This window comes from Cyprinus carpio, chromosome A3, assembly GCF_018340385.1.
Source record: "Cyprinus carpio isolate SPL01 chromosome A3, ASM1834038v1, whole genome shotgun sequence".
In the NCBI taxonomy this organism is placed as follows: domain Eukaryota; kingdom Metazoa; phylum Chordata; class Actinopteri; order Cypriniformes; family Cyprinidae; genus Cyprinus; species Cyprinus carpio.
Window position 1 is genome coordinate 31,934,498 of NC_056574.1, and position 25,688 is coordinate 31,960,185.

Below are 25,688 nucleotides of genomic sequence, written 5' to 3' on the forward strand. Positions count from 1 at the left end.
TGGTCTCATAATTTCCTTACGTAAATGAAAATGTCTTTGTTTCAGAAATGGGACAAAAGAAAAAATCCATCTCTACATGATTGCTCCTAACCTGTCACTCAGCAAGCATTAAGTCTTCCTGTTTTATTTGTGTTGGGTTATAGGGTGACAGGGTTGAACACTGTAACAAGATCAAATAGACATGTTAATGCAGTATTCCATTCAATTCATTATAATAGAAATATCAGTGTCTATTCAAAGCTGTAAATGCTGCCCTGCTGTATCTTCTTTTTCTCCTCTTGTCTTTCCTCTGCAGTGGGAGCCTTCGAAAGCCCTGCAACCATTTTATGGAGAGCTGATTTGATTTCAGTTTTGTCCATTTATCTTTAGAAATAATAATAAAAATAAATAAATAAATAAATAAATAAAAAAACAGATAACTTTGCAGGTTTTTTAGGTCCTAAAGTCATGTGCCTGGTCTCAAACTGCCATGTCTCTTTGACATTTGGCACAGTTGTTGGTGTTGTGGATAAAACTTCATACAGTAGGTCGTGGGTTCAAACCCTTTCGATGTTGCACCTCTGATGTTCTTGGACTCTTAGAGAATGAGTCTGACAGAGTGAATTACTACTGGAGCTCAGGAATGACCTGTAATGAAATTGTCTTGTAGACCGTGTGTGTGTCTCTATTCTGGACATGTCTAGACTAGTGCTTGTTATTTGACGCATCACTTCTCAGATCAGACAGAAGATGCATTTTCTGGGAAGGCATTGTGTTGATTTTCTTCTCATAATGGACGTGAGGATGCTGCGCTGTTTTGTTTGCATCCACAGAAGCCTTGAATAGACATAAATGGCAGGGTTTTTTTTCCGGTTCTCTCTTTTGGATCAAATTGTTTCCAACAGCTGCAAAATCCTCATCTTGGAAAGACGCCAGGTGGAAATGAAAAAAATCTGCAGATTATGAGCAGAGCAATGTAGCTCCTGCTTTTCTGGGGCTCTCTGTTTTAATTTGCACTCTCTGGGTTGTCACTGGCATTAATTCATGGGTTTGCTTTTCCCAAGGCGTCACTCTATAATTGCTATGGCAGAATTACACATTCAATAAAAAAACAAATGGCAGCAGGGAGATACTGATGAAGCATCATGAGTATCTGACAGCACTATTGTTGGGTTCAGCTGCATTCGCCCCATAGGAAAGAAACATCACAAATGAGATGCTTTATATTATCTCCTATAAATGATGTTAAATGGAGAATCTAATTAATGCTTGCATCTCGTTAATCTCAGATATTTCTCCTAAGTAAACAACCCCATTAATCACACATTACTGAGGAGAGTCTCTTCGGCTGCAGAAGATATCTTGACAGTTTCTCATACTGTGCAAATACTGGCCAGTGAATTTAAGAAAAAATAGGTTTATACTCATTGAAACTGACATCTCCCATTATTATAGATAATATAATAATGAAAAAGTGTACTTAAAGAGAGATACATTTATGACTTTCTAATCACACTTAAAAATACTTGATTATAATTTAACTGTATATTGTATTTAAAGTTAATATTTAAATGTAATTTTATTTTAATAGAAATGACATTAAAAATGGTGTAGAAACAATTTTCACTAGTACATTGCTAGTACATTTCACAATTAATTTCAAAGAAATGGCAAGTAACACAATGAATTAAAACGGAACATTCTGAAGTTGAAAGACTGAAATATAAAACAACAGTCTTATTTCAAATCCTGTAAAACTCATGGCCATAGTTTTAATTATAATTTCCCTTCATTACGCATTCCCTAAGTGGGACTTTACAGAACAGAGAAGGAGCACAAGTTCTCGCTGTTGCCTAGAGGTTGTGTTGAAGCTGAGAGTAGCCAAGTATGAACTAGTAATTAGCACACACAGTTTCTGTATCCATTAGGAAAAGGGCAAGTTTCACAGTTGTGGGGGCAAATTAAAATGCCACAGTTTCCGTTCTGCCCTCAGACAAAATCTGTGAGTGTAAATCTGGCCAGCTAACATGTGTTTCTCTATAATTAAAGTCAGAGAGAATGTGGAATTGGTGGATGACCTCTTCCAGGCACACCAAGTCTCCGCTCAACAATCCTGTTCCATGAAAACTACTCACAAAAGCCCTTTCAGCTCAACAACTCTCATTAAATTATGAAACCTGAATGTCATATCCTCCCTTCTTCACAGCTCACGAAACGCTCTTGCTCATCCCTTCTCCAGTAACTAGCTTCTCCAAAAACGTCATCTTTGCTTTTTTATTTTTCTTTTCTACATAATTTATGTTTTTGAAGTTTGTTGCTTACCCTAGGTGTTCTCTTTAAAAACAGCTTGTGTGGTTACTACTCTATTTCATGTTCAATTCACCCTCAGAACATCAAGTCAACCCAGTTTAGATTTAGTTATTTAAAATCTATGAGATTGAAACAAATTGGATATATTGATGATAAATGTAGAAACCTAGTTATTGTGTATTTAAAGCACACTTATTAGCACTTATTAGTACTTTTACAGAAATCATACTTGTTTCGTTTATATGACTGACAAATATGCATCACATTAAGTTTATGCATTTGTTTATGCTAAACCTGCGTAATCCAAATTGAAAATTTCATATGCAATTCAAATACACTCTTCTCATGCCTAAATATTTCCTTAGTGTGAAATAACAATGTATGAATACATTTTTGAAACATTTACTTTTTAAACACATTTTTTTCACAATATAGTAATGAGAATGAGATTTTATAAAGAGTAATGTGTGTAATTGCCATTGAAATAATGTATTTTATTGTTATATAAATAAAATAATCACCTGTAGATCTTATTAGGTGACAAAAAAACATCAAAACTTGTAAAATGTATCAGTTTTAATGGTCTTAATGCTTTCTTCACAGCAGATGCGTGTCATGCTATACAGTCAGCTGTCACAAGAGCTCATCTCCACAAATAGCACACAGTTAAAAGTATCATAGTCCATTTTGATATTCCATGGCATTAATCCTGATTGCTGGATGTGGAATCCGGCCACTGTGTGATTTCCCAGATGAGAACTAATCAGAAATGGTTGGGGACATATAAGGACATGGATTACGGATCCCTGAGAGGATTGAGGCTCTCGAGATCAGAGGAAGCATTTCTGCATTTGACCTGTGCTCTCCACGTGTTTGAAGCCTCTCCGCCATAACATTTCACCAGACTCTTATCAAAGATGCAAAGCCTGCCGATGTAAAAGTGTCTGTTGTTAATGTCAACACTGTCAAAGCTGCTCAAACGAGTGTGATCTGCCCTAAAATGAGCTTGTCATTGTCAAACTGCTAACGGTTACTGAATGGATGATAAAATAAATGGCACTATAATTTGGGAATTTTACTGTGCACCGCCTAGAAAGAGCCGCTCGGTTCCAAATTTCACATAGTGTCCTCTAAGTTTTCAGTGCATATAAAAATAGGCATACTGCACTTCATACTAAGCATAGTGAAGTATTACATCATTCCGAAAGTACCTGTCAAGAGTTCTCATCAAATAACTGCAAGCGCATACTGGCTGCACGACGTGGCCTTGGTGACTGAAAGGCATTTATTTCGTAACCTCACTGAAAAAGCATCTTTATAAAGCCACTCCTTTCTGGCATAAGAGCAGTAGAATTAGACTTTTTAGTCTCCATTGATGAGAAAAATGAGAAGATGTACTTTAAAATACACTATTAATGCTTATTGATTCCAACAAAGGCCTAATAAAAATAATTCCGCATTACCATTGCATTCTGGCCTCAGGCTCAACCGTGAACAAAGCTCTGGCTATGTGTCATGGGCAATGGGAGTTCAAATGAATTTAAATTGAGCTCAGACATAGTAAATATTTAAGGCACCATACTGTTGTTACTACAGTAACAAAAAAAAGCCTGCTGAAGGTGACTTTGTGTCTGTGTAGAGATGAATATCAATACCTACAGATCCACACATCTTCCAAGTGTTTTTCAAAAGGTCATTCAGGTTTACTTTATGACTATGGACCTAACGTGAATGCTTTGTACAGCCTAAAGTTTTTGCTGCGATCATAATGCAACAGATCATCAGTTTGTATATACAGTAGATGGGCTTAACTACTCAACACCAGCCACTGCCCGATGCCTCTGTTCCTCCAGCTGCAGGTCACCATGTTATATATTGTTTATGATCAAAAGCCAGGCCTCTCAAAAGACAAGACACTAGCCACATCCAACCAGCAGCCTTATTTATGGCTTTTATACTTTTATAACTACCCCCAAAAGTCAATCATTAGGCAGTGATATTTTACTACAGTATCGAATGGGGTCTGAAAATCATTCTAGGTTGAGGGCCGGATCGGAGAAAATTTCCCCATATGACTTATTTTAGGACTCTGCGACAAACAATGTTTTATCTTTTTTTGAGATATTTGAATTTTTTTTATTTATTTTGTTTATCCATCTTTTTCCTGACGTTAAAATGGGCGCCGCCATTTGTAAATTCTATGGGTCTAGCTTCCGGTCTCATTTGCGTCCAACTATTTTTAGATGTACAAAACAGTTTGTTTTGCTTCTTGATATTGACAATTGATGTGTCCTATCATATTACTTTAATCTGTTATCTTAATTAAGAACACACTGGTTTGTATACTGCAAACAGTTTTATCGTTTACTGTTGTTATTCTCCTCGTTATTTACCTATAGCAGCTAATGAAACGGAAGTCTCACCCATAGGCTTACTTCCACATTAAGGAAAAAAGTGGATAATTTGACCGTATTATTTTGATAGTACCCTGTTTGCATTAAGCCTGTCATGGATAAATAAATAACATGAAATTAGAACTGCCAATAGGTGGCAAGTCCTCTTCTTAGGCTTCTTCCACACGAAGCCAGAGCTTTACCTATCCAATCTTTTTTTCCCCTCATCTCAAGAAATATCTGCGTCCACACGAAAACACAAAACTGACACAAAACGATGTAGTATACATGCCAGACCAGCATGTGGCACTGTAATTCTGCCACAGAGATGGAGAAGAAGACTTGGACTATGCGCGTAAACCTTACGCGCGGTATACAAACAAACATGGAACAATACATTTATTAATCAGTGTTAATGTTAGTTAATAAAAAAGACAATCATTCATTTTTTGTTCATGTTTTTGTTGCTGTTGCGTGACGTAGCTGTTTCAGACTAGGGGCGAGGCGTGAGCCGATGACATCATCTTTTCAGAAAATATACGGATTCACTGTCCACACGAAATTTTCAAAATATACGGATTCACTGTCCCCACGTCCTTTTCAAATTTATCCACTCTGGAACCCGGTTTCAAAAAATTTCACTCTCTCAAAACGCCAGATCCGTGTGGACGAAACGCCTATACGATACAAAATGTATGCATATACAGCGAAATATGTCTCTGTGTGGACTTAATGAGTGATTCATTGACTCATTCAACCAACAGGTTCGATCTAAACGGCTGATTCGTTTAGAAATTTGTTTAGAAAGCATATGACTGTTGTCTTTATGAATGGGCCGTTGAATCATTGACTCAAATGATTTGTTCAAAAACACAGATTCATTCAGAAACAAAACACTGTGTTGATCGGAGATGCACAAATCATCTACTCCGACTTTGATAAAAGCTATTGTTGTTGGTGAAACAGTGCAAAAACAGACAACATTGTTACTAAAATGTAAATCACTTAATACTAACATCTTGTTTGATGAACTGTTGTGTAAAATCAATTAATTTGCGATCACTCTGATATTCGGGAAAACAACACTCATTGAGAGACTCCAGTGGTGCAGCTGTTGTGAACATGAACCTTGTTAACAAACCAAAATAAACCTTGACACAAATTCCCATGTCAAAAAAAAAAAAAAAATCCTAAAGGAATGCTGAGGAAATGCTGATCAGATTTTTAGAAGGGCTCAAATAAAAAAAGAGCATCATTTGAATTTATTTCTGACAAAAACCTGCATAAACTAAAAAAATATGTTTCATAAAATAATACACAATCACTAATAACAAATATATATAGTTTATGTTAATGTATTTAGTCTTGGCCTAATACATATCAAACACCGATACTGCAAATAAACCAACAAAACCTGCTATTGCCAGTACATCCACAACATGCTGCTGTGAGCATGTAAGAAATATTGCTGCTGCAAATATAACATACATGAAATAACTCCATAGCATACATGAATCACCTCGTAGCAGATCTATACAGGTGGAGCTGGGGATGCTGCGATCAGGATTTTTGCAGCCGATACGGAGTTGCGATTTCTTGTCATGGTGATCGGCCGATACTGATGCCGATTCTGATGTTTCAAGCTTTATATAGACGGTTTCATCAGGCGCACGCACCTGGCCCGAAATTAACTTCCGGTCTGTGTTTGTTTATCAGTCTGGCTTCGGTGCTACAAATGCAGTTAAAGTTAAGGTGATGAGTAGACTGAAGTTGGGCTCAGGTGGCTGTGCTGTCGGATGTGTTTCCCAGACATTTATTTATTTGTGGCGCTCACAATATCAAAACTGACCGATATTCCAAAAGGCTTTGTTGAATAAACATGAGCACGTACTGCACGTTTAAAGCGGGAGAAACAGAGGTTTCCACAGTAACGGCTGTACACAAAGCAGCGCTGCTGAGCTCACAAACGCTGCTTTATCAGGCATATAACTTGAAAGATGAAATGAAAATGACATCAAAATTTTTCTAAAGATAGTCTTCCTTCAGAAACACAGTGATATAAAAATACCCACGCCTCGTTTTGATTTTAAAGCATATTACTTTAAATATCAAGAACATATTTTGCTTTTCCTATATCCATGGGCGCTGCTGATAATTGCTAAAAAATACATTCTGATTATTTGCAGGTGGCTTTTTTGCAGTGAGGCACACAAATTTTTCATTGTTTCTCGAAACGTCAATACATTTTCACACCAGCGATGACATGACTATGGCTCAAAATCATTTTTGTCCCCACGCATCATGTACGTGGTCACGCATTGACGTCATCAAATTGCGATCAAAGATGAAAACTAAGAATTCTGAATAAAAAAAGTCAAAATGCGCAAAACTTCTTAGAAAAAGGTAAGAACTGCAAGATGTAAACTTGCAATTTTAAGAAAAGTCAGAATTGTGAGATGTAGACTCACAATTTGCAAGTTTATAACTTGAAATTGCAAGATAAAAACCTGCAATTCTGAGAAAAAATATATATATTATGAGATATAAACTCTCAATAGCAAGAAAAAAGCCAATTAACTCTTAATTAACAATTAGCAAACATTACAATTAATTTGCTAAATTAATGCAATATTCAGCAAACAGATATTTGTTTCTCTTTTATTTATTTACTAGCATATTTATTTGTATTTTACACGTTTAACAGGCTTGTTGCTTAATAAAAATTGCATCCAAATGCATTAACTGAAACATAATGAATTCTAAAAATCCTTTTTTTTTTCTTTTTTTTTTGTGGTTATCCAGCCATGTATAATTGATTCAAAGGATGATTCTTGTTAAATCCTGTAAAGGTTCCAAATTATGGGAGAATTTTTTTTTTTGTTTGTTTTTGACGAACATCATTAATTGAGGTTTGTTAGTCTAGAGTTCAAGGCAGAAATTGCCAATCGATGCTTGTGACCTCAGAAGCCCATGGTGTATCCTGTGGGCCTGGCTCACGAATCAATCAACTGGCACCGGGAAAAGAGATCAGTTAGTCTGAGACGCAATGTAGGCCCTTCAACTCAGGAAAATATATTTATAAACACAACTTTTCAGCACAGGTGAAGTTATTCCTCCGGCTACATGCTTAGCCCTGTGACTATATATCCAGAAATGAAACATCAATCCAAATCCTTTGCCTTCCTCACTTTGGCATTCTGTTGTACCCCTCTGCTCTCCCCTGTGGCGGCGTGTTTGTAGATTGAGAATCAGGCAAGAACTGGCTTTGCAACCGGCCGTCGTCTCGACAGCCAATCAGCACGCAGACCAATGATCACATTTCGTCTTGTATTTCTGCTCTAGTTGCAGCATTTCCTCCAGAGAGTTTGAGTCCCGGGAAACACACTCCAATACAATTCACATACACACGCACAGACACACACACACACATGGAGGCGGACAGAGAGATCAAAAGGGAAAACGTGAACGCGTATGATGCGAGGCTGTGCATGCAAAAGCAGCGTATTGGATAATTTAGTCAAACTGTGATTTGTGTTTTTGGATGGGGTTTGCAAGCAGAAACACCTGCAGTGTCGTCCGCTCACTTCTGCTCGGCACACCTGCACTTCAGTCATTTCACCTCAGACTGAATGACACCTTCTGTGCTACAAGGGGAATATTTCATAACACATCAAAATCAAACATTAAAGGCAAGAACCCTTTTACAATTCTGACATCCTCACATCACTTCTATAACAAAGCCATGTGTTTCATCTCTTGATGTCTTTTAAGACTCAAAAAAAATTATTTGGGGATGATAAATATGGGTAGTTAAAGCACTCATTTTTTTAGCTATATTACAGAGACAGTTTACCCAAAAATGTAAATTTAGTCATCATTCCAGAGGTGCAAAGAGTACCTGAAACCCATACTTGAGAAGCTAAAAGTACACAGCGAAAATGACTCCAAGTTACAAGTGACCAGTTCAAACACAATTTGAGTATATGTCTTAGAGTGTCTGATTTTTCACTATTATTTACCACAGTATCTGTATATTTTTACAGTACTTGTTATGTTTAATTACCCCTTAGCAGATTTTGACATATATGAAACACCTTTGATTCACAACTACCTGCTAATGCACTCACACTGGGATGAAGTACCTATGTCCATAAGTTTGAGTGTGTAAGGGTTAAGGCTAGAAGCATGTGCACATCAATATAGCATAATTTTTGTCACGTTGAACAACAATAACAACTCTATTTGTAATATTGTAAGGGTTGGGGTAGGTGTACACCTTAATAAAACACTATCTAAAAGATAATTTTATTTTTTGTTAACTTATGTTGACAGAAACACACCAACTTAAAGTACCTTCAGTGCCCTGTTGATGCCGATATCACTTCTTTTGTAACAGAAATAAATTGCTGCAGAACAAGTTAGGTGCCATGCAAAATGTAAGGACTAGTTGCATTAGTCATCACAAATGTATTGAAAAAAAGAGTACATATACTAATTCAAAAATGTAGTCAAGAATAGAGTAAAAGTTGCTAATATCTTTGAAACTCAGTAAAACAAAGTACCCAAAATGATACTACTAATTACTAATGACATTACATTACATTTACTAATTAATTACATTAACTCAAATACTTTACACCACTGCATCATTTACCCATTCTCATGTCATTCCAAATGTGTATGAGTTTTTTTTTTTTTTTTTTTCTGCAAAACACAAAAGAGATTTTGAAGAGCCCCACTGACTTCCACTGTATGGCAAAAAACAAAAAAAAATAAAAAACATAAACAAATAAAAAATAAAAAATAAAATAAAATAAAACAAAGCACTGAAAATAAAACTCATAAAAATACAGTCCACACATTGCTTTGTGTCATGTTTTAGGGTAGAAAGAAAGAAATTTAAATTAAAAAAAACTAAATAAACTTACAAAATTACAACAAACATATTACAAATTATTCTACTGAATTTTTATTATAATTATATTATTATTATTATTATTATTATTATTATTATTATTATTATTATTATGTAAATTGATGCAAAGGTAATAAAATACAAAATATAGTGTTATAAATGTGCATACTGAAAAAAAAATGAAAATATAAAAAACTTTTATGATTTATGATGTGGATGACCATTAAAATGTACACATTCTATGAAAATGGTCCATTTTGTTTAACTTATATTCACACAATAGAATGCTTTACGTCTTGTCTTATAATTTATTGGTAATTATAAATACTATACTAACCTTAACATAAGTTTGAGTATCACCTTATTACTTTATACAAAAAATGTCCAGATATATATTCCCAATGTGACAGATTATAAAGAAACTATTCTATCCTGGAGCTCAGCTGAACGTGTTTAGTTAGTGAACATATCCTGAAGACTAACTGCTCAAGTGGATATGCAATAGATTGTATTATAAGCAGTTTTCAGGTATTATTTAATGCTGCACTCCTATGTTATTATTCCCATGACTGCAGAGTTCTGCCTGCGGCATCTCTGTGGATTATTTGTCACATTCAATGAATTCATGGTGTGTTTTTGGACCCTAGACCTACAAATGGCACTATGAGATTATGCAACTTTAGTAGCAATTATTAGGAATAACAGTTGTAGCAGGTTTGACATTCTTGCTTTCTTCTCCTCCTTCTCTCCAACTTCTTTTCATCAGTCAATCTCCACAACTCACATTTGTGCTATTACGCTAAATGCAATCAAATGAAGATGTGCCGTGGCTAATCACCTGTTTTTAGACAAAGCAGCGATTTGAATACAGTGATTTGTTTTTGGTTTAAAGTTAATCATTCTTTTGCTGATTATTCTTCCATTCATTTCTTCCGTATTACAAACAAGACACTTGAAGACAAAGTCAGTAAAACAGTTTTTTGAGGTGGTAAGTGCACAGACTTGCTAGTTGTGATGTCATTACCTGCCAAAAGCTTGGGTAATAATAATAAATATTAATTAGGTCGTGTTGATGTTGCTAGGCAACCTTCCTGGTCCATCTGGTCACGTAACCTAATTAAAACTGATTCAATATCAGCAAATCATTTGGGTGCACGTCACTATCTAATTAATAATTATGAACTGCTTTTTCCTTAGGGTAAGATTTCTATGAATATGTATGATGAAGCTGTTTATATCAGACCAACTTCATGATCGCACAGATAGTACATGAACATTTTATTTTATTCATGAGTAAAGGTTAGGTAGTTTTGTAGTATTAATAGGCAGTCCGTGTGATAGATAGATAGATAGATAGATAGATAGATAGATAGATAGATAGATAGATAGATAGATAGATAGATAGATAGATAGATAGATAGATAGATAGTGCAGTGAAATACTGCATTGAAGCATTACTCCAGGGTAATGTACGTGTGTGTGTGTGTGTGTGTGTGTGTGTGTGTGTGTGTGTGTGTGTGTGTGTGTGTGTGTGTGTGTGTGTTCCCCCAAATAACGCATTATCAGAGATGATGCTCACCTTATATAATGAGAGGTCAGGGTCAAACAGAAACATCACATGCTGCGAACTTCACAGAAACCTCCAGGCACAAAAGCACCAAGGCCTCCTTTTATACTGTGATACAGAAACACACAACAGGTCAAAGTTCAAACACAGAGAAACTCTGGAGACCTTGATGCTTGAAGAAACTGAAGCATCCGCAGTCAAACCACAGATAATCATACAAATGATATGCATATAATTAAATAAGATATTCACTGAAAACATTCGGACACAAAGTGGGCATGGCTACTTCTGATGAACGTGCCAAGGACAAGGGTGGACATTAATATTTTCAGTGAATAACTATTTAAATTTTACTCTGTTCCTTCTGACTTCAGATGACCTTGTGTGAAAAAATGACCAGCTCATTCTTCAAAGTGTCTCTTCCGCAGAAAGAAAGTCATCCAGGTTTGGAACGACATGAGGGAGAGTAAATGACAGAATCTTTTATGATATTGGCCTAATTAGGAGTCGAGATGTGTGTCTCTCTTCTCCTGGAGGAGGTACTAGCAAATCACAGAGTCGGGGGAAGGTGTCTCGACTCATTCGCATATTTTGACACCAGTCTGTCTCTCTCCACTGTAGTTGCTCCCACCAGCCCTGCGCTAATGAGATAAACAAAACACGCTGCTTCTGTCGACTGCAGTTCACTAATAATTGGCAGACGTTATATGTCTCCAGACACTGACAGTGTTTTGGTAAGAAAGCTAACACCAAACTGCTGGCATCTGTGTTTGTTGTTAACAATCTCGAGAGTCGAGACCCTAAATTATGTCAGTCACTACCCAATTCATTCAAAACACAAGAAAAAAAAATTATGCAAATCAATTTCTGCATTTAAAGAGTGTTCTGACCAAAGATAATGTTAGCTCTGTGACAAATATCTACATTTTCATTATCTGCAATAAAATAGTGAAAGAAATTGCCAAATTGCAGTACTAGGGCACTTAGCAGTGGTCACGTATGCCTTGTCAACATACCGCATGTGCGTGACAATTCATTAATGTTTTTTAATGCATTTCCCATTCATTTATTATTAACATTGTCCTTTTGAATTGTTCTGGACTGGCTTTGTTACATTCACCCAAAGCACAGATTATAGAGAAGATTCATAGAGAATTGAGAACTGATCTGAAGAGAGCTAGTTTTGTTCTTTTCAGAGCTGATCACACAAATCTTTGGCCTGTGTGTTTCATTATACTGTATGGAGATGTAATGCATAATATCAGAAACAAATCCGCTGCACAGCTCATAGCTTGTCAGGTTTTATGGATCCTAATCTTGTGATGGAGTAGAGCAGAACGCACATTCTCTTTTACTTCAAAGGAATGAACCTTGTGCCTCTTTTGTGGTCAAGTGAGTGAGGGTGGAGCTTTGATTGGCTGCTGGGTTTTAGCTCTGAATATTGCCAATGACAAAGGGACAAATCACTTATTACAGGCATTACCTGCCTACCATTTCCTATACTTTGGATATTTTAATTCTTCACAGAGCGTTTGGGGCTGCCTCAAACACTCGTGAAAGAGTATTGAGGTGGTACATGCCAAAACCAGTGATGGATGCTGTAGAAACACCACAAAGTAACCTTTGTGTGACCTTTAATTGCCATTTAGTTTCTCTGATTTAAACTCAGTGACAATCTGTATGGATGGATGGTTACATAGACAGTGTGATTTTTCATAAAATATGAGATTTTCAGATTTTCTGGAAAGTTCTATGAAGTTATATAGCTTTGTAGATTATTACAATGTACACTATATGCAATTTCACTATTAAATTTCAACTAAATATTTGGTTAATTCCAGAAAAAAAGTCAGAATGCAACCTTGATCTAAACAGAAATGCTGTCAAAAGGCGCCAGCTGTATTTAATGTCATAGTATTAAATATTTTGACTGTATGCATGGTTTCAGCTGATAATTACAGCAGCAACACGATGCCATCAGGATAAGGCTATGTGGAAAATTAGTGATAGAGTGTAAACATATTATGTAACATGCAACTGTGAAAGCATTGCTGCATCTGCAATCTACAATTATTTTAGGCAGTATATTTGCACATATCAAGTCTAAATCATTTGAGGAACATCATAAAATTAAACAGAGGGACCATAAATCTGTTACATCTCAATGTCATGCACGGTTTCATGTCACGCTTTATTCGGGATCGTGTTGACCTCTTGTGGTAGGAAATAGAAACGCATACATTCATATTCATAGACATGCCAGATATTGGAGAGAAATAAATAGCGTAATAGTCATTCAGCAGCATATTATAGCAATTCATATAATTAGATGCATTTATCTTCAAAATATCTTCCACCGAGGAAAGTCACACATGTTTGGAACGACCTGAGGGTGATTAAATGATGACAGGATTTCACATTTTTATGATGAACTATATCCCATTAATGGTATCCACATCCAACACAGTTATTACCAACGTAATTGTGAAGCTATGAAACGCCGCGGATAACGCTCGAAATGAAAAACGCAGCAAATTATTAATCGAATTTAAAAGAATAATTTAGATACCATATTAAAACTTACGCTGTTTGATGAAGGCAAGATGTAATTTGAAAATGTAATGAGAGGTTTTTGCCGATGGCTGAGATGCAGCTGAGTTTGAGTGACTTGGTCGTCATGGAAACGAAGTTCACGAGCACAGCTGAGCAACTATTTCGTCCCTTAAGAGACTGAACAGTGAATTTACAATGGCAGTGAATTTAACTGGATTTACACATAGGCTAGGCAGAAGGCTGCCAAAAAAATATATATCAAAAAAAAAGATTACAGGTATTTTTTTGTCCTCTTTGCATGTAATCCATTACAAACTTTTCATATTTAAAGGTGCTGTATGTAAGATTTTGACTCTACTAAAGCATAAAAATACCATAATATGTTTGCATATATTTAGGAAACATGCTAAGTTAACATACTTGTTTATCTGAAAAACAGTGCTACAGTCAGTTATAGACCCCTTAAAAGTTTGTAAACATTGCAACGTCTCCGGGTGGGCGGGGCTTAGCTGGAGGCAAAAAGAGGCGCGGACGGAATGTAGAAAAGCGTAAACTATCACGTTTTAGGAGGGATTTATTAAACATGGATGCAGAAGAAGGTTCGGAACTGTCCGAATATGTACAGTCACTGACTCTGCGGGACAGTGACAAAAAATATAATAATAAAAAAAGTGGGAGTTATCATAAATTTATCAATTAATTAAGTTGATCACTCAGTTCACTGACCAAACTGGTTATCTGACCAAAATATAATGACGAGTGGATAACATTACAGTAGCCTAATTTATTTATTTATTTATGTTTAGCTAAGCCTGGTGTAGTTCTTGTATCTTGTTCTCATTGAAAACATTTTAACCAGGTTTTGGATATTTCCTAGACAACATATGAATTACTTTCGGGTAGTTTGGGGAATTTTGTCAAGGCTTATTGTCTAATGTAACCTATCGCTGGGCTAACTATGATTAGCAATGTGGATTTATTTTAAGAGACCATTCAAAGGATGGCACACACATCTATTGCTGTATGTTTGTTTAACATTTAAGCTAGCTAGTGCGCTGAAGGTTGGCGACTTTTCACCTATAAAAACATAAACTTGCTGATTTGTACTAGATAAAACCAAACACACCAGTACATATGCATAGATTATTTTACCTAATATGAAGTGTGCACTGCAAACACGAGCATTATTTATGATCGTCTCTGTCTAGTCTGTACGCCGTATTGAATTCAACCAATATCATCTTCTTGATTTCTGTGAAGGAATGTCGGCCGGGATCCGGTGAAATTTTAGTTTTGAACCAAAAGTGCTGTTCCTTCTATTCTGGCAGCAAAAAACACAGCAAGACGACATATTAAATCCTTATGTTTTGCCTCCAGCTAGAGCGGGGACGTCACAGTGACGCAGGCGATCAACCAGCCAAATCAATTGAATACACAGTCACTTATCCCAAAAAAATTAATAACCTATTTTGAAAATGTGTGTTCTGGGCCGGAATGTCGGTTTCTGTTTTGGTTTGTGTGACCCGCCCACTGCCAGTTAACCCAATTGCATTTCAGCACCCCGGGTTGCCAGTTGGCGGGAAACACAGCATATTTCTTTTCATTCATCATCAAGTCAGATCGTTCCTGTTTGTGTCGTCAATCTGGCAACCTGCATGTGGGTCAAGTCTGAGGAGGAGGGCCTGTGAAAAAAGCCCTCTCCAATATTTTGAATTTGGACTGCATTATCTTGTTCAACCACTCGGTGTCAATCCTACATACACTCCTTTTTTAAAGAAGTCAATAGAAGGTGGTAAAAAAGAAAAAGAAATAGCAAATATCAAAGTGGCTGACTGTGCCCCATTGCATAAAGCAAAGCTCATAAAGACATGGTTGGATGAGTTTGGTGTGGAAGAACTCGACTGGAGCCCTGACCTCAACCCCATCAAACACCTTTCAGATGAACTGTAACGTAGATTGTGAGCCAGGCGTTCTGTTCCAACATCTGTGCCTGACCTCACAAATGCTCTTCTGGATGAACGGCAAAAAAATCCCACAGAAACACTCCAAAATCCTGTGGAAAGCCTTCCCAGAAGAGGAAGCTGTTAAAGAGGGACTAATGTATTTAGGATGCAATGTCATTAAAGTCCCTGTTGGTGTAATGGTCAGATTAAAAACTTAACTGGGTGTCCCATTTAAGCATTTAAGACATATAAATTGAGTTAGAAAAAAAGGAAAGAAGACTTTTATAAGCAATAATGTTGTAAAATTTGTATCCTGAATCAATTCACTTATCATTAAGGTCATCTATCACTTTGAAGTCACTAATCATCTATGGTCCAATTTAACTTATATGCAGTTTTGGGTTATTTGTTAAATAATTTCAGAGTTATGATGTTTCAGTGGACCATACTGCTTCTTATCCTCTCATAGAATGTGTGCTTTTCCTTGTAGTTATTTGAAGGATCTAATTTGAATTATTAACAGCAAACTTCTACAGTATATATGTGTGACTTCAAGAGAACTAACATTCATCTGTGTTGTACTTTATTCTGTTTCTTCATTTCTTACATATTCTTTCATATAAATTGACCCCCCACCCACCCACCCTCTCCATTATTAATTTTATATATAATCTATTTATCATTCATTTACTTAATTACCCTTCTTTGCTTAGTGCTTCAACCCAAAGTATTCTTCAGTTTTTTTATGTGTATGGTAGCATACATACACAGTTGAACACAGCCTTTAGACGCAGGCATGTGCACTCTATAGAGCCCAAGTGCTGCCCTTTTTGCTTCTGACAGACCAAAATGCATGCCAGTATTAACAAACGGATGGCCACGGATGTGAAATTAACTGGGGATGGGGGCAGAAATCTTAGCAAATTGGACAATAATGCCCCTTCACAACAAAACTAAACTTATTACAGCTGTTGCGAATAATTAAAGTGAAAAACAAATGAAAGATGTCGCTTGCAGCATTTAATTTTAGATCTGCTCATGCTGCATCATATTTCTTTTTACACATTTTTACACCATTCCACATTATAGCAAATCACACACGATTCCGTTGAGCTTATGAATGTAGTGGCCAATCAGAGGCATTCTGATTAATTATCACAGAAGCTGAAACGTCAGAAATTATACTCAAAATTCAGAAACAAACTGGACAAGATACAGGACATTTCATTCCTTCAGGTTCATACTTTATATGCATTTTAACAAAAACTGAAAAACATTTCCTCACAAGGGGGATTTTAATTCTATGAATACTAATAACATTATATAATTCATATTGATTACATCACGTGCCATTTTAATTCGGTGTAATGACATGACACCTAATTTTAATGGCTGAAAGGAAAATCTGAAAAAATCAAGATCTCGTCACATAAATATGATTTGAATAAAACTATCTTTTTGAACTGTTTATGCAGCAACTCGTTTGGACAATGGCCTTCAGGTATCAATTTGTATTACTTACAATATTTATCTAGCTAATCATTTCTGTCCTGTTATACCAGTCTCACTCTCTTCTTTGCATGCACTTGTTTCATATTTGAACTATTTAGAGCACTTGACATGTCAGACCTGTTTAGACAGGTCTATGCTCTACTGTTATTTAAATTCATGAAAATGTATGTTCAGGGTTGATGCTAGAGATGTTATGAACTGTAAATCTTTTGTTGTTGTTGTTGTTGTTTTCTTGATCAGGCAGCAGTAAAACTCGCCTCCAGCAGGAACATGAAATTCATCAGCATTGTAAGTAGGCTGCAGTTCTCTCAGTTTCTTCTCTGAAGTTACTGTTTTCAGTTTAAAACATCTCTTATTCATCATTAATCATAGACTCTCAAACTCAGAGTAGGTCTCAAACTCTGGTAATGAGTGAGTCAGGCTCTCATGAAGCATCATGGAGTACAATCCACTTTATGAATCAATAGCATCAAATCATTTCATACATGATAATGGACATCTAGTTTACATGCCGTGTTAATGCAAACTTACAAATCAGACAAAATTTCTTTCCTCCAGGCACAGAAGAGTACAGCCCTCCCGAGTATCTGTTCACTGGCAAGTACCACGGGGAACCGGCCACGGTGTGCTCACACGGGATACTCTTGCTTGTAATACTCTTCTGGAAATTTCAGAGGAGACGAGACCTTTGCAAAGATCAATGATAAAATCTGGACCAAAGATGGCTTGTCACAATGTGAGGTCTTCATTTCAACTTCATTTATTTATTCTAAATCTTACTAGAACAAATATATGAGGCAGAAAAAGCAACTTCTGAGTCTAGTGGCTTGGTTAAGGATGTCATTTTGATAATCTGACTGTCAATCAGAAAGAGTTTAGTGTGAAGTTTAAGGTAATAATCAGACATCTCTCTAAAATCTAGCGCTGTCACATTGTGAAACTGAATGATTTGTAAATTTTGCTTGGCGAGCCATATTATACGCTTCAATAGCTGTGGGCCATTTGAAATTCATCCACGGGCTGGACTTTGGACACCCCTGCCTTATCATATCTGATATTTTAAGAGACTTAGTGACTTGTTTGAGTGTTTGAGTGTTTTTGCTCTATATTTCACCAATAAAAATGTCCAAATAAAAAAGGGCATCTCCCAGCATGATTCAGCATTTTTGAAATAAGGTAAAATCATATATATATTAAAAATACAGAAACAAAATTATTTAAAAAAGTGAAGCTTCTGAAAGCACTGAAGGAAATCCCATATTAATGTAATATAGATTTCGAGTACTAACAACAAATGACATTTTATTATATGATTAATATTAAATGGGATGGTTTCATTATAAAAATGGTGAATATTTCTATTATGGGAACAGCCAGCCTAATAGATATTAGCACCTATGACCTCTACAGCCTTGAATGTCAGCAGAGACCATGTCAACTAGACCTCTTAACCTCGACGACTATCGGCACAAGACCACAGGAACCAGATCAGTCCTCCGCACAATCTGACCTGTGTTGCAGCCTGGATTTAAACCATGCCAGGCTGGTTTTGTCTGGCCAGAGGAGAACTGGCCTCCCACCTGAGACTGGTTTCTCTTAAGTGTGGCCTTTGGCATGCTTAGTTGGGGACGCTTGACAGATTGCACAGACATTATTGGAAGAGAGCTGAACTGGATGATGACATCACTGAATCATTTAGCTGGAAAATGACTCTGTTATTGTCTTCTTGGGTTATTGACAAATTATTTTTCTGTTTGACACTGTAAAGCTGCTTTGACACAATCAGTTTTGTATTTAAGCGCTATATAAATAAAGGCGACTTGACTTGATTTACCATCTGAATCTAACCATGTCAACAAATGGAAAAGTCAGCCAGCTATTTATCATCACGTTAATAATTGTGCCTATCAACCCAACAGCAGGGGCGCCTTTTACCCCAAATACCATACTTTTACATAATATTATTCTCCCGTTATTATTTAATTACCTTAAACAAAACTGTAAATCATTATTAAGGCCTAGCTTTGACTCAAAATGTATTAAGTAATTTTAGCGATGCCCATTTGCTACTTAAATCTACTAAATTTTTAATGATGCACGTGCATCTTGAAAAGCTGATGTTTTAAAAAGTGTTTTAAGTTTTTGTGCCATCTAGTGGTTTAAATGAAAATAAAATCAAAGCAGCTTTTACTCCCGTTGTACCCTACTATACTTTAGCTTTACACACTGAAAAATGTATTTTTGCTGATTATATATATGTAAACACCCATGTCCCAGATCTCTAAATCTCAATAAAGTATAAATGATAACAGAAATAACTATGGATGTAACGATTCACTCAACTCACTATGCGACAAAATTCACGACACTGATTGCACGATACGATGTTCTCACAACTTTTATTTTATTTTTTAACAAATGAGTTTCAAGACTTGAATTTTAAATGAAAAGATGTCCTTTTATTATTACTTGGACAAAATTCTGAACATTTCTTTGTGAAATTGAAATGTCAGATAACTAAATTTTAAAACAAACTCCAAATCAAGTAAATAACACAAATAAAAGAAATCTCTGAATATAAACAAACTAAGGCTTTGCCTGTGCTCTTTCCATTCAGTTAGAGGCAACTACTGTATTTTAACCATGATACAAACAAACATGCTGCATGCTGCATGAGAAGTTTTTATGATCCAAAATAGATCGTATAATAAGCAACAGTTTAATAAACAGCCAGTTCCCCCCAGAGATAGCCTACATTCATATAAACTCTTACTCCCAACTGTGTTGCGATTCATTTAACATCTCAACCTATTTAAATCGACGCATATTTGTATCAATGTTCAACCTGCTCACGGTGCATCGTTACATTCCTAGAAATAACTGATAATTGCTCTTTTGATGTTGTGATGCAAGATGTCCAAATGGCTGCAATGTGGACAATAATCGGCAGATGTCAGCATTGATGTTGTTCCTGTCCCCGTGCACCTGTCAGAGCGCCGCCCCTGACGCACGGACACATTCACGAGCTCGTAAGTTTGAAGCAAAGCCTCTCTCCGCTCAACTCCAGCAGCCCGTTACTGAGCCGCTTTCTGTCGGGAATCTATAACACAGCTCTTGCAGACGGCCGTCTTGCTATGAGGACTTGAGGGAGGCGATAAGCGTGCCGTCCTGTCCTGATTATTTCGGAGTAATCGACTGAGCGCAGAGTTTTTGGCGAGTGCGCGCGCTCGTCGTGAGAGGGGCAGAAGAATGTCGCGCGACCCGGAGGAGGTCAGTAAGCTGACCGAGAGCACTTACAAGGTGAGAGACATGACATGACATAAACGCCGAGATTACTCACCTGTTGAGACCTCAGCGGCTGGGTTATCCACGTAACCACGAGATTTCTGGATTGAGCCGGTCGTTTTTTACTGGTTAGGAAACTTCTCAACTGGTCAGGAGACTTTAAACCAAACTGTATGTAGAACTTTATTGATTTAGCTGGTAAGTGCGGGTTGTCATTGCGCCACAGGTGGGTCTTTACTAGAGCACATATGGCACATTTCATTTATTGACAGACACACCCAAACGAGTCAGATGTGAATCCAGATCCAGGGATTATTTAGACACATACCTGTACTGATAAGGTTTGGGTTTTTATTTTTACCTCCTGGGAATGTATTATCACTTAACACTTGTGTGAATCATATGCTTTATTCATCAAAACAGGCTTAATATTAGCACATCCAGATACAATTTAATTTGTTAACGAGACACGCGCACACACACACACACACACACACATATATATATATATATATATGTATGTGTGTGTGTGTGTGTGTGTGTGTGTGCGCGTGTCTCGTTAACAAATTAAATATATATATATATATACACACACACACACACACACACACACAATGTGCTGGAAACTGTTGTGCTGCTTAATATTTTTTTGGAACCTGTGACCCTTTTTTCAGGATTCTTTGATGAATAAAAGGTTAAAAAGAAGAGTATTTATTTAAAAAATAAATCTTTTCTAACAATATACACTACCGTTCAAAAGTTTGGGGCAAGTAATTTTTTTTTTCTTTTTTTTTTTTTTTAAGAAATTAAAACTTTTATTCAGCAAGGGCATGTTAAATTGTTAAGTGATAGCAAAGATTTGAAAAAAAAATCCTGAAAAAAAGTATTGCAGTTTCAAAATAAATAAATAAATATTTGGCAGCACAACTGTTGGCAACACTGATAATTCTAATAATAAATCAGCTTATCAGAATGATTTCTGAAGGATCATGTGACTCTATACTGGAGTAATGGCTGAGGAAAATTCAGCTTTGCATCACAGAAATAAATTATATTTTAAAGTATATTAAAATAGAAATCATTATTTTAAGTTGTAATAACATTTTGTGATGACCTAATTTTGCAGTATAACTGTGACACTGGATGAACGCTTTCATTGGGAGGAGGTTCATTATCAGAGACCGGCTCCCACACGTCATATCTGTGTATGAGTGCGTCATTCCAATATAGTTTGATTCCAGTATAATATCAGCTGTGCCTCTGTCATACAGTCTCAGGCGGTTCTAGACGTGTCAGGGAGTGGACTTTCTTCATGAACTGAGGATTAGTAAGCATGAAGTAAGCACTTGTATACCAGCTGAAGTTCAGTAAATATAACCAAGCCCAAGTGTTCACTAGTGACTCACTCAAATCTCTGCCTCCTTTCTTCCTTTGAACTAATGCAGTGCTGGCAACTATTAAAACACATGGCCTTGTTGCTCAGTAACTGGTCTTGTAGTGAAGAGCAATAGAGTTTCCCACAGTTCTCAACTTGAGTTCATTCTTCCTAACTTTGTCATTCATGTGATGTCACCACCAGACTGTCTCATCGACTCAAGGTACTTCGCCATACTGACACGGAGAGGTGCTCATATGAATTTCAATTCACACAGCACCTCTCCCCTGAGATGTGCAACCTGTGAGAACATCTACAGAAAGTATCCTGAAAGAGTCGAGTGGATCAACTCATGAATGGATATTTCTTCTTGAAGGTCTCTCACAGGATATGCAGATGACTGGCTCTCAATAAGTTGTTAATAAGTAATTTTATCCAATAGAGACCCATATGGAAAGATATCTGTGAATTAGGGGTGTATCACCTTGGAGTGGGCACTAGTTTGGAGTGAGCAGGGCATGTGCGTGTCATTATGTAGTCATTTGGAATGCACTTGGCAAAGGGAGTGACAATTACCTCATTATCTTCAGCTGGGATGTTCCCGTGACAACGCAGCACGGTGTCCGCCAGCATGTCGCTGTTTTAATGTCATAAATATCTTTTTATTGTTGTTAGCATAACTGTTGCAAATAAACATACATTTTATATGCTGATTTTTTTTATATTTTTTTATATGCTAATACATAAAAACTAATACGTGTAAAACTTTTTAAAATATAAAATGTATATATATTTTTTAAAATCTGCTGATTGCATTGCAGTGTTGCCAAGTCCGCGGTTTTCCCGTGGAATTGGGCTACTTTAACACTGTTGCTGAAGGTTGAAGCGTCCCCAATAACGTGATATTTAGCCCCTAAAATGTGAATTTTACCAGGGGAACCCCGCCAAAAAATGTGTATTTTATCGCCCAGAACTCAAGTTTTATCGGGGGACCCCCACAAAACGTGATTGGGCTGGTTTTAGCCTAGTTTTGAGTAGCAATTGGGTGGGTTTTGTTGTAAAAACCTGGCAACCCTGCTGTGTTGTCACGGGTACATTCCAGCTGAAGATAATGAGGAAATTGTCGCTCCCTTTGCCAAGTGCATTCCAAACGACTACATAATGGCACGCACGTGCCCTGCTCACTCCAAAGTCCTTATTAAACACACACACACACAAACTTCCAGTGAATATACCAGAATTTCATCAACCAAAGATATTCAGCCAAAACAGCAAAAAAAAGGTTTCAGTCAAAATAGTTTCAAAGGGCTGAAATCACTGACTAAATTTGTGACGTTTAATTATTGCTTCTCTGAAGACCAAAACATAACGCAAATATTGTTTTACTGAAATATCAATATCTTTGAGGTAGCTCAAAGAACATTATTACTGGGTTAATATATATCTCTGAACAGCATACATTTAAATTACCCAAGTTTATTTACCAGTATTTCCCTTTTAGTTTCAGTTTTCAATTTCAGTTTTAGTGTTTGGTAAAGGTTAAAAAAAAACAAAAAAAAAAACATGGTGCATCACTATAATATACCATTTAACCAAAAAAGGTAGGATTTCCTTTGCAACAGCCACTGTATTGAATGTTAGGATTTCTCTCATTAAATTTTTTTTTTTTTTAAGAAGTGGACCATCGCTTCTTCTTATAATGTCTCTGATAACATATGGAATATTTTATAAACTATATTAAATGGTTACTTTGGGGGGAAATGGTAAGTAGTATTTTTGATTGACCATTTTTAATTTTTAAGACCACACTCGAAACTGGTCCAACAGCTTGCTCTGACTCAAAGTGTGTGTGTGCACTTGGACAAAATCAGTTGCGTTGATGTTAAAACAATTTACTCAACCAGTAATTACAAACCATCCATAAAATTCAGTCCTGAACCAGGATGGAACCCAACATTTTAGTTTGTCAGGTCTCTTTAGGGTTGTGTAGATAGATAGCAGATCTCCATATTCATTACAATAGCATACTTAAAGGTGCGCTAAGCGATTTTTGCAAAATGTGACCCTGGACCACAAAACCAGTCATAAGGGTGAATTACCTGAATTTGAGATTTATGCAGCATCGGAAAGCTTTCCATTGATGTATGGTTTGTTAGGATCGGACAATATTTGGACGAGATACAACTATTGAAAATCTGGAATCTGAGGGTGCAAAAAAATGTGAGAAAATCACCTTTAAAATTGTCCAAACAAAGTTCTTAGCAATGCAAATTACTTATCAAAAATTAAGCTTTGATATATTTACAGTAGGAAATTTACTAAATATCTTCATGGAACATGATATTTTCTTAAAATCCTAACAATTTTTGGCATAAAAGAAAAATGGATAATTTTGACCCATACAATGTAGTTTTGGCTATTGCTTCAAATATACATGTGCAACATAAGACTGCTTATTGCTGATTGGCAGCGAGTGCGTTTTGGGACTCTGTCCAACAAATATTGCTTAGTGCACCTTTATATATGTTGTTATGGCCCAAAGCAGAAGCATTTTACACTTTGAAATCAGGTAAGGGCGGCTACTTTTGATGTAACCCTTCTTGCACAGTACATTAAACTAGAGACAATTTAAAATGGCACTGTAGAGGTTGTTTCATGAACAGAACTGTCTCTTGTCCACACAATGTCATGATTGCGACTGATTACATCATGATTGCTCATGCCAATATTTTAACCATTTCCTCTGTTTGAAATCCCTCTTCTCAGAATGTTATGGAACAATTCAACCCGGGGTTGCGTAACCTCATAAACCTGGGAAAGAGCTACGAGAAAGCAGTTTCAGGTGAGCCTCACCTTTTCATATCCTTACTATAAGAACATACAATAAAGCACATTTAAATGTCATTTTTATAACTTCCTTATAGCAGGATTATATATATTTTTATCCACTGTTGGAAATTGTAAGGCTGCATTGCTTTATGAAGCATTTGGTTATTTGCGAGTCCCTGTACTCTGTTTTTATTAGTGCTTGATGATAAATACTGGGTCTGGCTAGAGAGCAGATTGTTTATGGCAGCTATTACATACATTAAGATTGCACAACATAGAGGAAAAATGTGATGTGATCAGCTTTGGATAATGAGGTCTGATAAGCCCAAAATTAATTTGTCAAATCAGTTTCAGTTATAAATTACAGCCAGGAAATAATGACACACCCAATATCCACTTCTCCTGTTTTTCTGGGTAGATAAACATCAGTCCAACTTAACTTTTTAATGGCAATCAAATTAAAATCTATACGAAGGGTAGACTTTAAGGGATACTCCACCCCAAAATGAAAATTTTGTGTAAGTTACTAGGCAGTCTATGGGACAGTCACAGGCCTCCTGGTTTTCATCCAAAATATCTTAAATTGTGTTCTAAAGACGAATGAAGCTTTTACGGGTTTGGAACAACATAGGGGTAAGTGATTAATGATACAATTTTCATTTTGGGGTGGAGTATCCCTTTAACTAACGATTTACACATGCAAAATGACATCCAGATGATTTATGGAGGGAAAGATGGAGCACTAACTTCACTTTTCTTGTTTTGTGTAACATCCTTCACTCCCACGTAACCCTTTCCTCAGATTGCTTTCTTATATATAGCTACAAGTCAATCTGAAAAAAGTAGGTCTCCTGAACAAAGGGTGGGTTTCATCACATCTTGAACAAATGGATAGCTGCTTAAAAAAGAGGGTTAGACGTAATAACCATACTCAGACTAAACACAACCCTTCTTATACAGCTTGTTGTTCCTGGACTGACTGAAGAGGTTTGTTGAATTTGCCTCTGAGTTGCTAACCACAATATAC

At 36.4% G+C, this 25,688-nt stretch overlaps 1 protein-coding gene and 1 long non-coding RNA gene across 2 annotated transcripts in view; one reads left to right on the forward strand and one right to left on the reverse strand.

Moving 5' to 3' along the window:
- Positions 1 to 7,478: 7,478 nt before the first annotated feature.
- On the reverse strand, positions 7,479 to 20,715 carry LOC109097139. The gene is made up of 3 exons (XR_002019080.2): positions 20,513 to 20,715; positions 11,177 to 11,272; positions 7,479 to 8,326 (listed from the first exon to the last, which is right to left on the reverse strand). It is a non-coding gene; the product is annotated as an uncharacterized LOC109097139 (long non-coding RNA).
- Positions 20,109 to 25,688, forward strand: part of LOC109096496 (brain-specific angiogenesis inhibitor 1-associated protein 2-like protein 1) — a 46,163-nt gene continuing 40,583 nt past the window's right edge. Inside the window, exons 1-2 of the mRNA XM_042730394.1 lie at positions 20,109 to 20,472; positions 24,599 to 24,674. Of these exons, the coding sequence (XP_042586328.1) occupies positions 20,422 to 20,472; positions 24,599 to 24,674 (127 nt within the window). The 5' untranslated portion in view covers positions 20,109 to 20,421. The remainder of the gene's footprint in view (positions 20,473 to 24,598; positions 24,675 to 25,688) is intronic.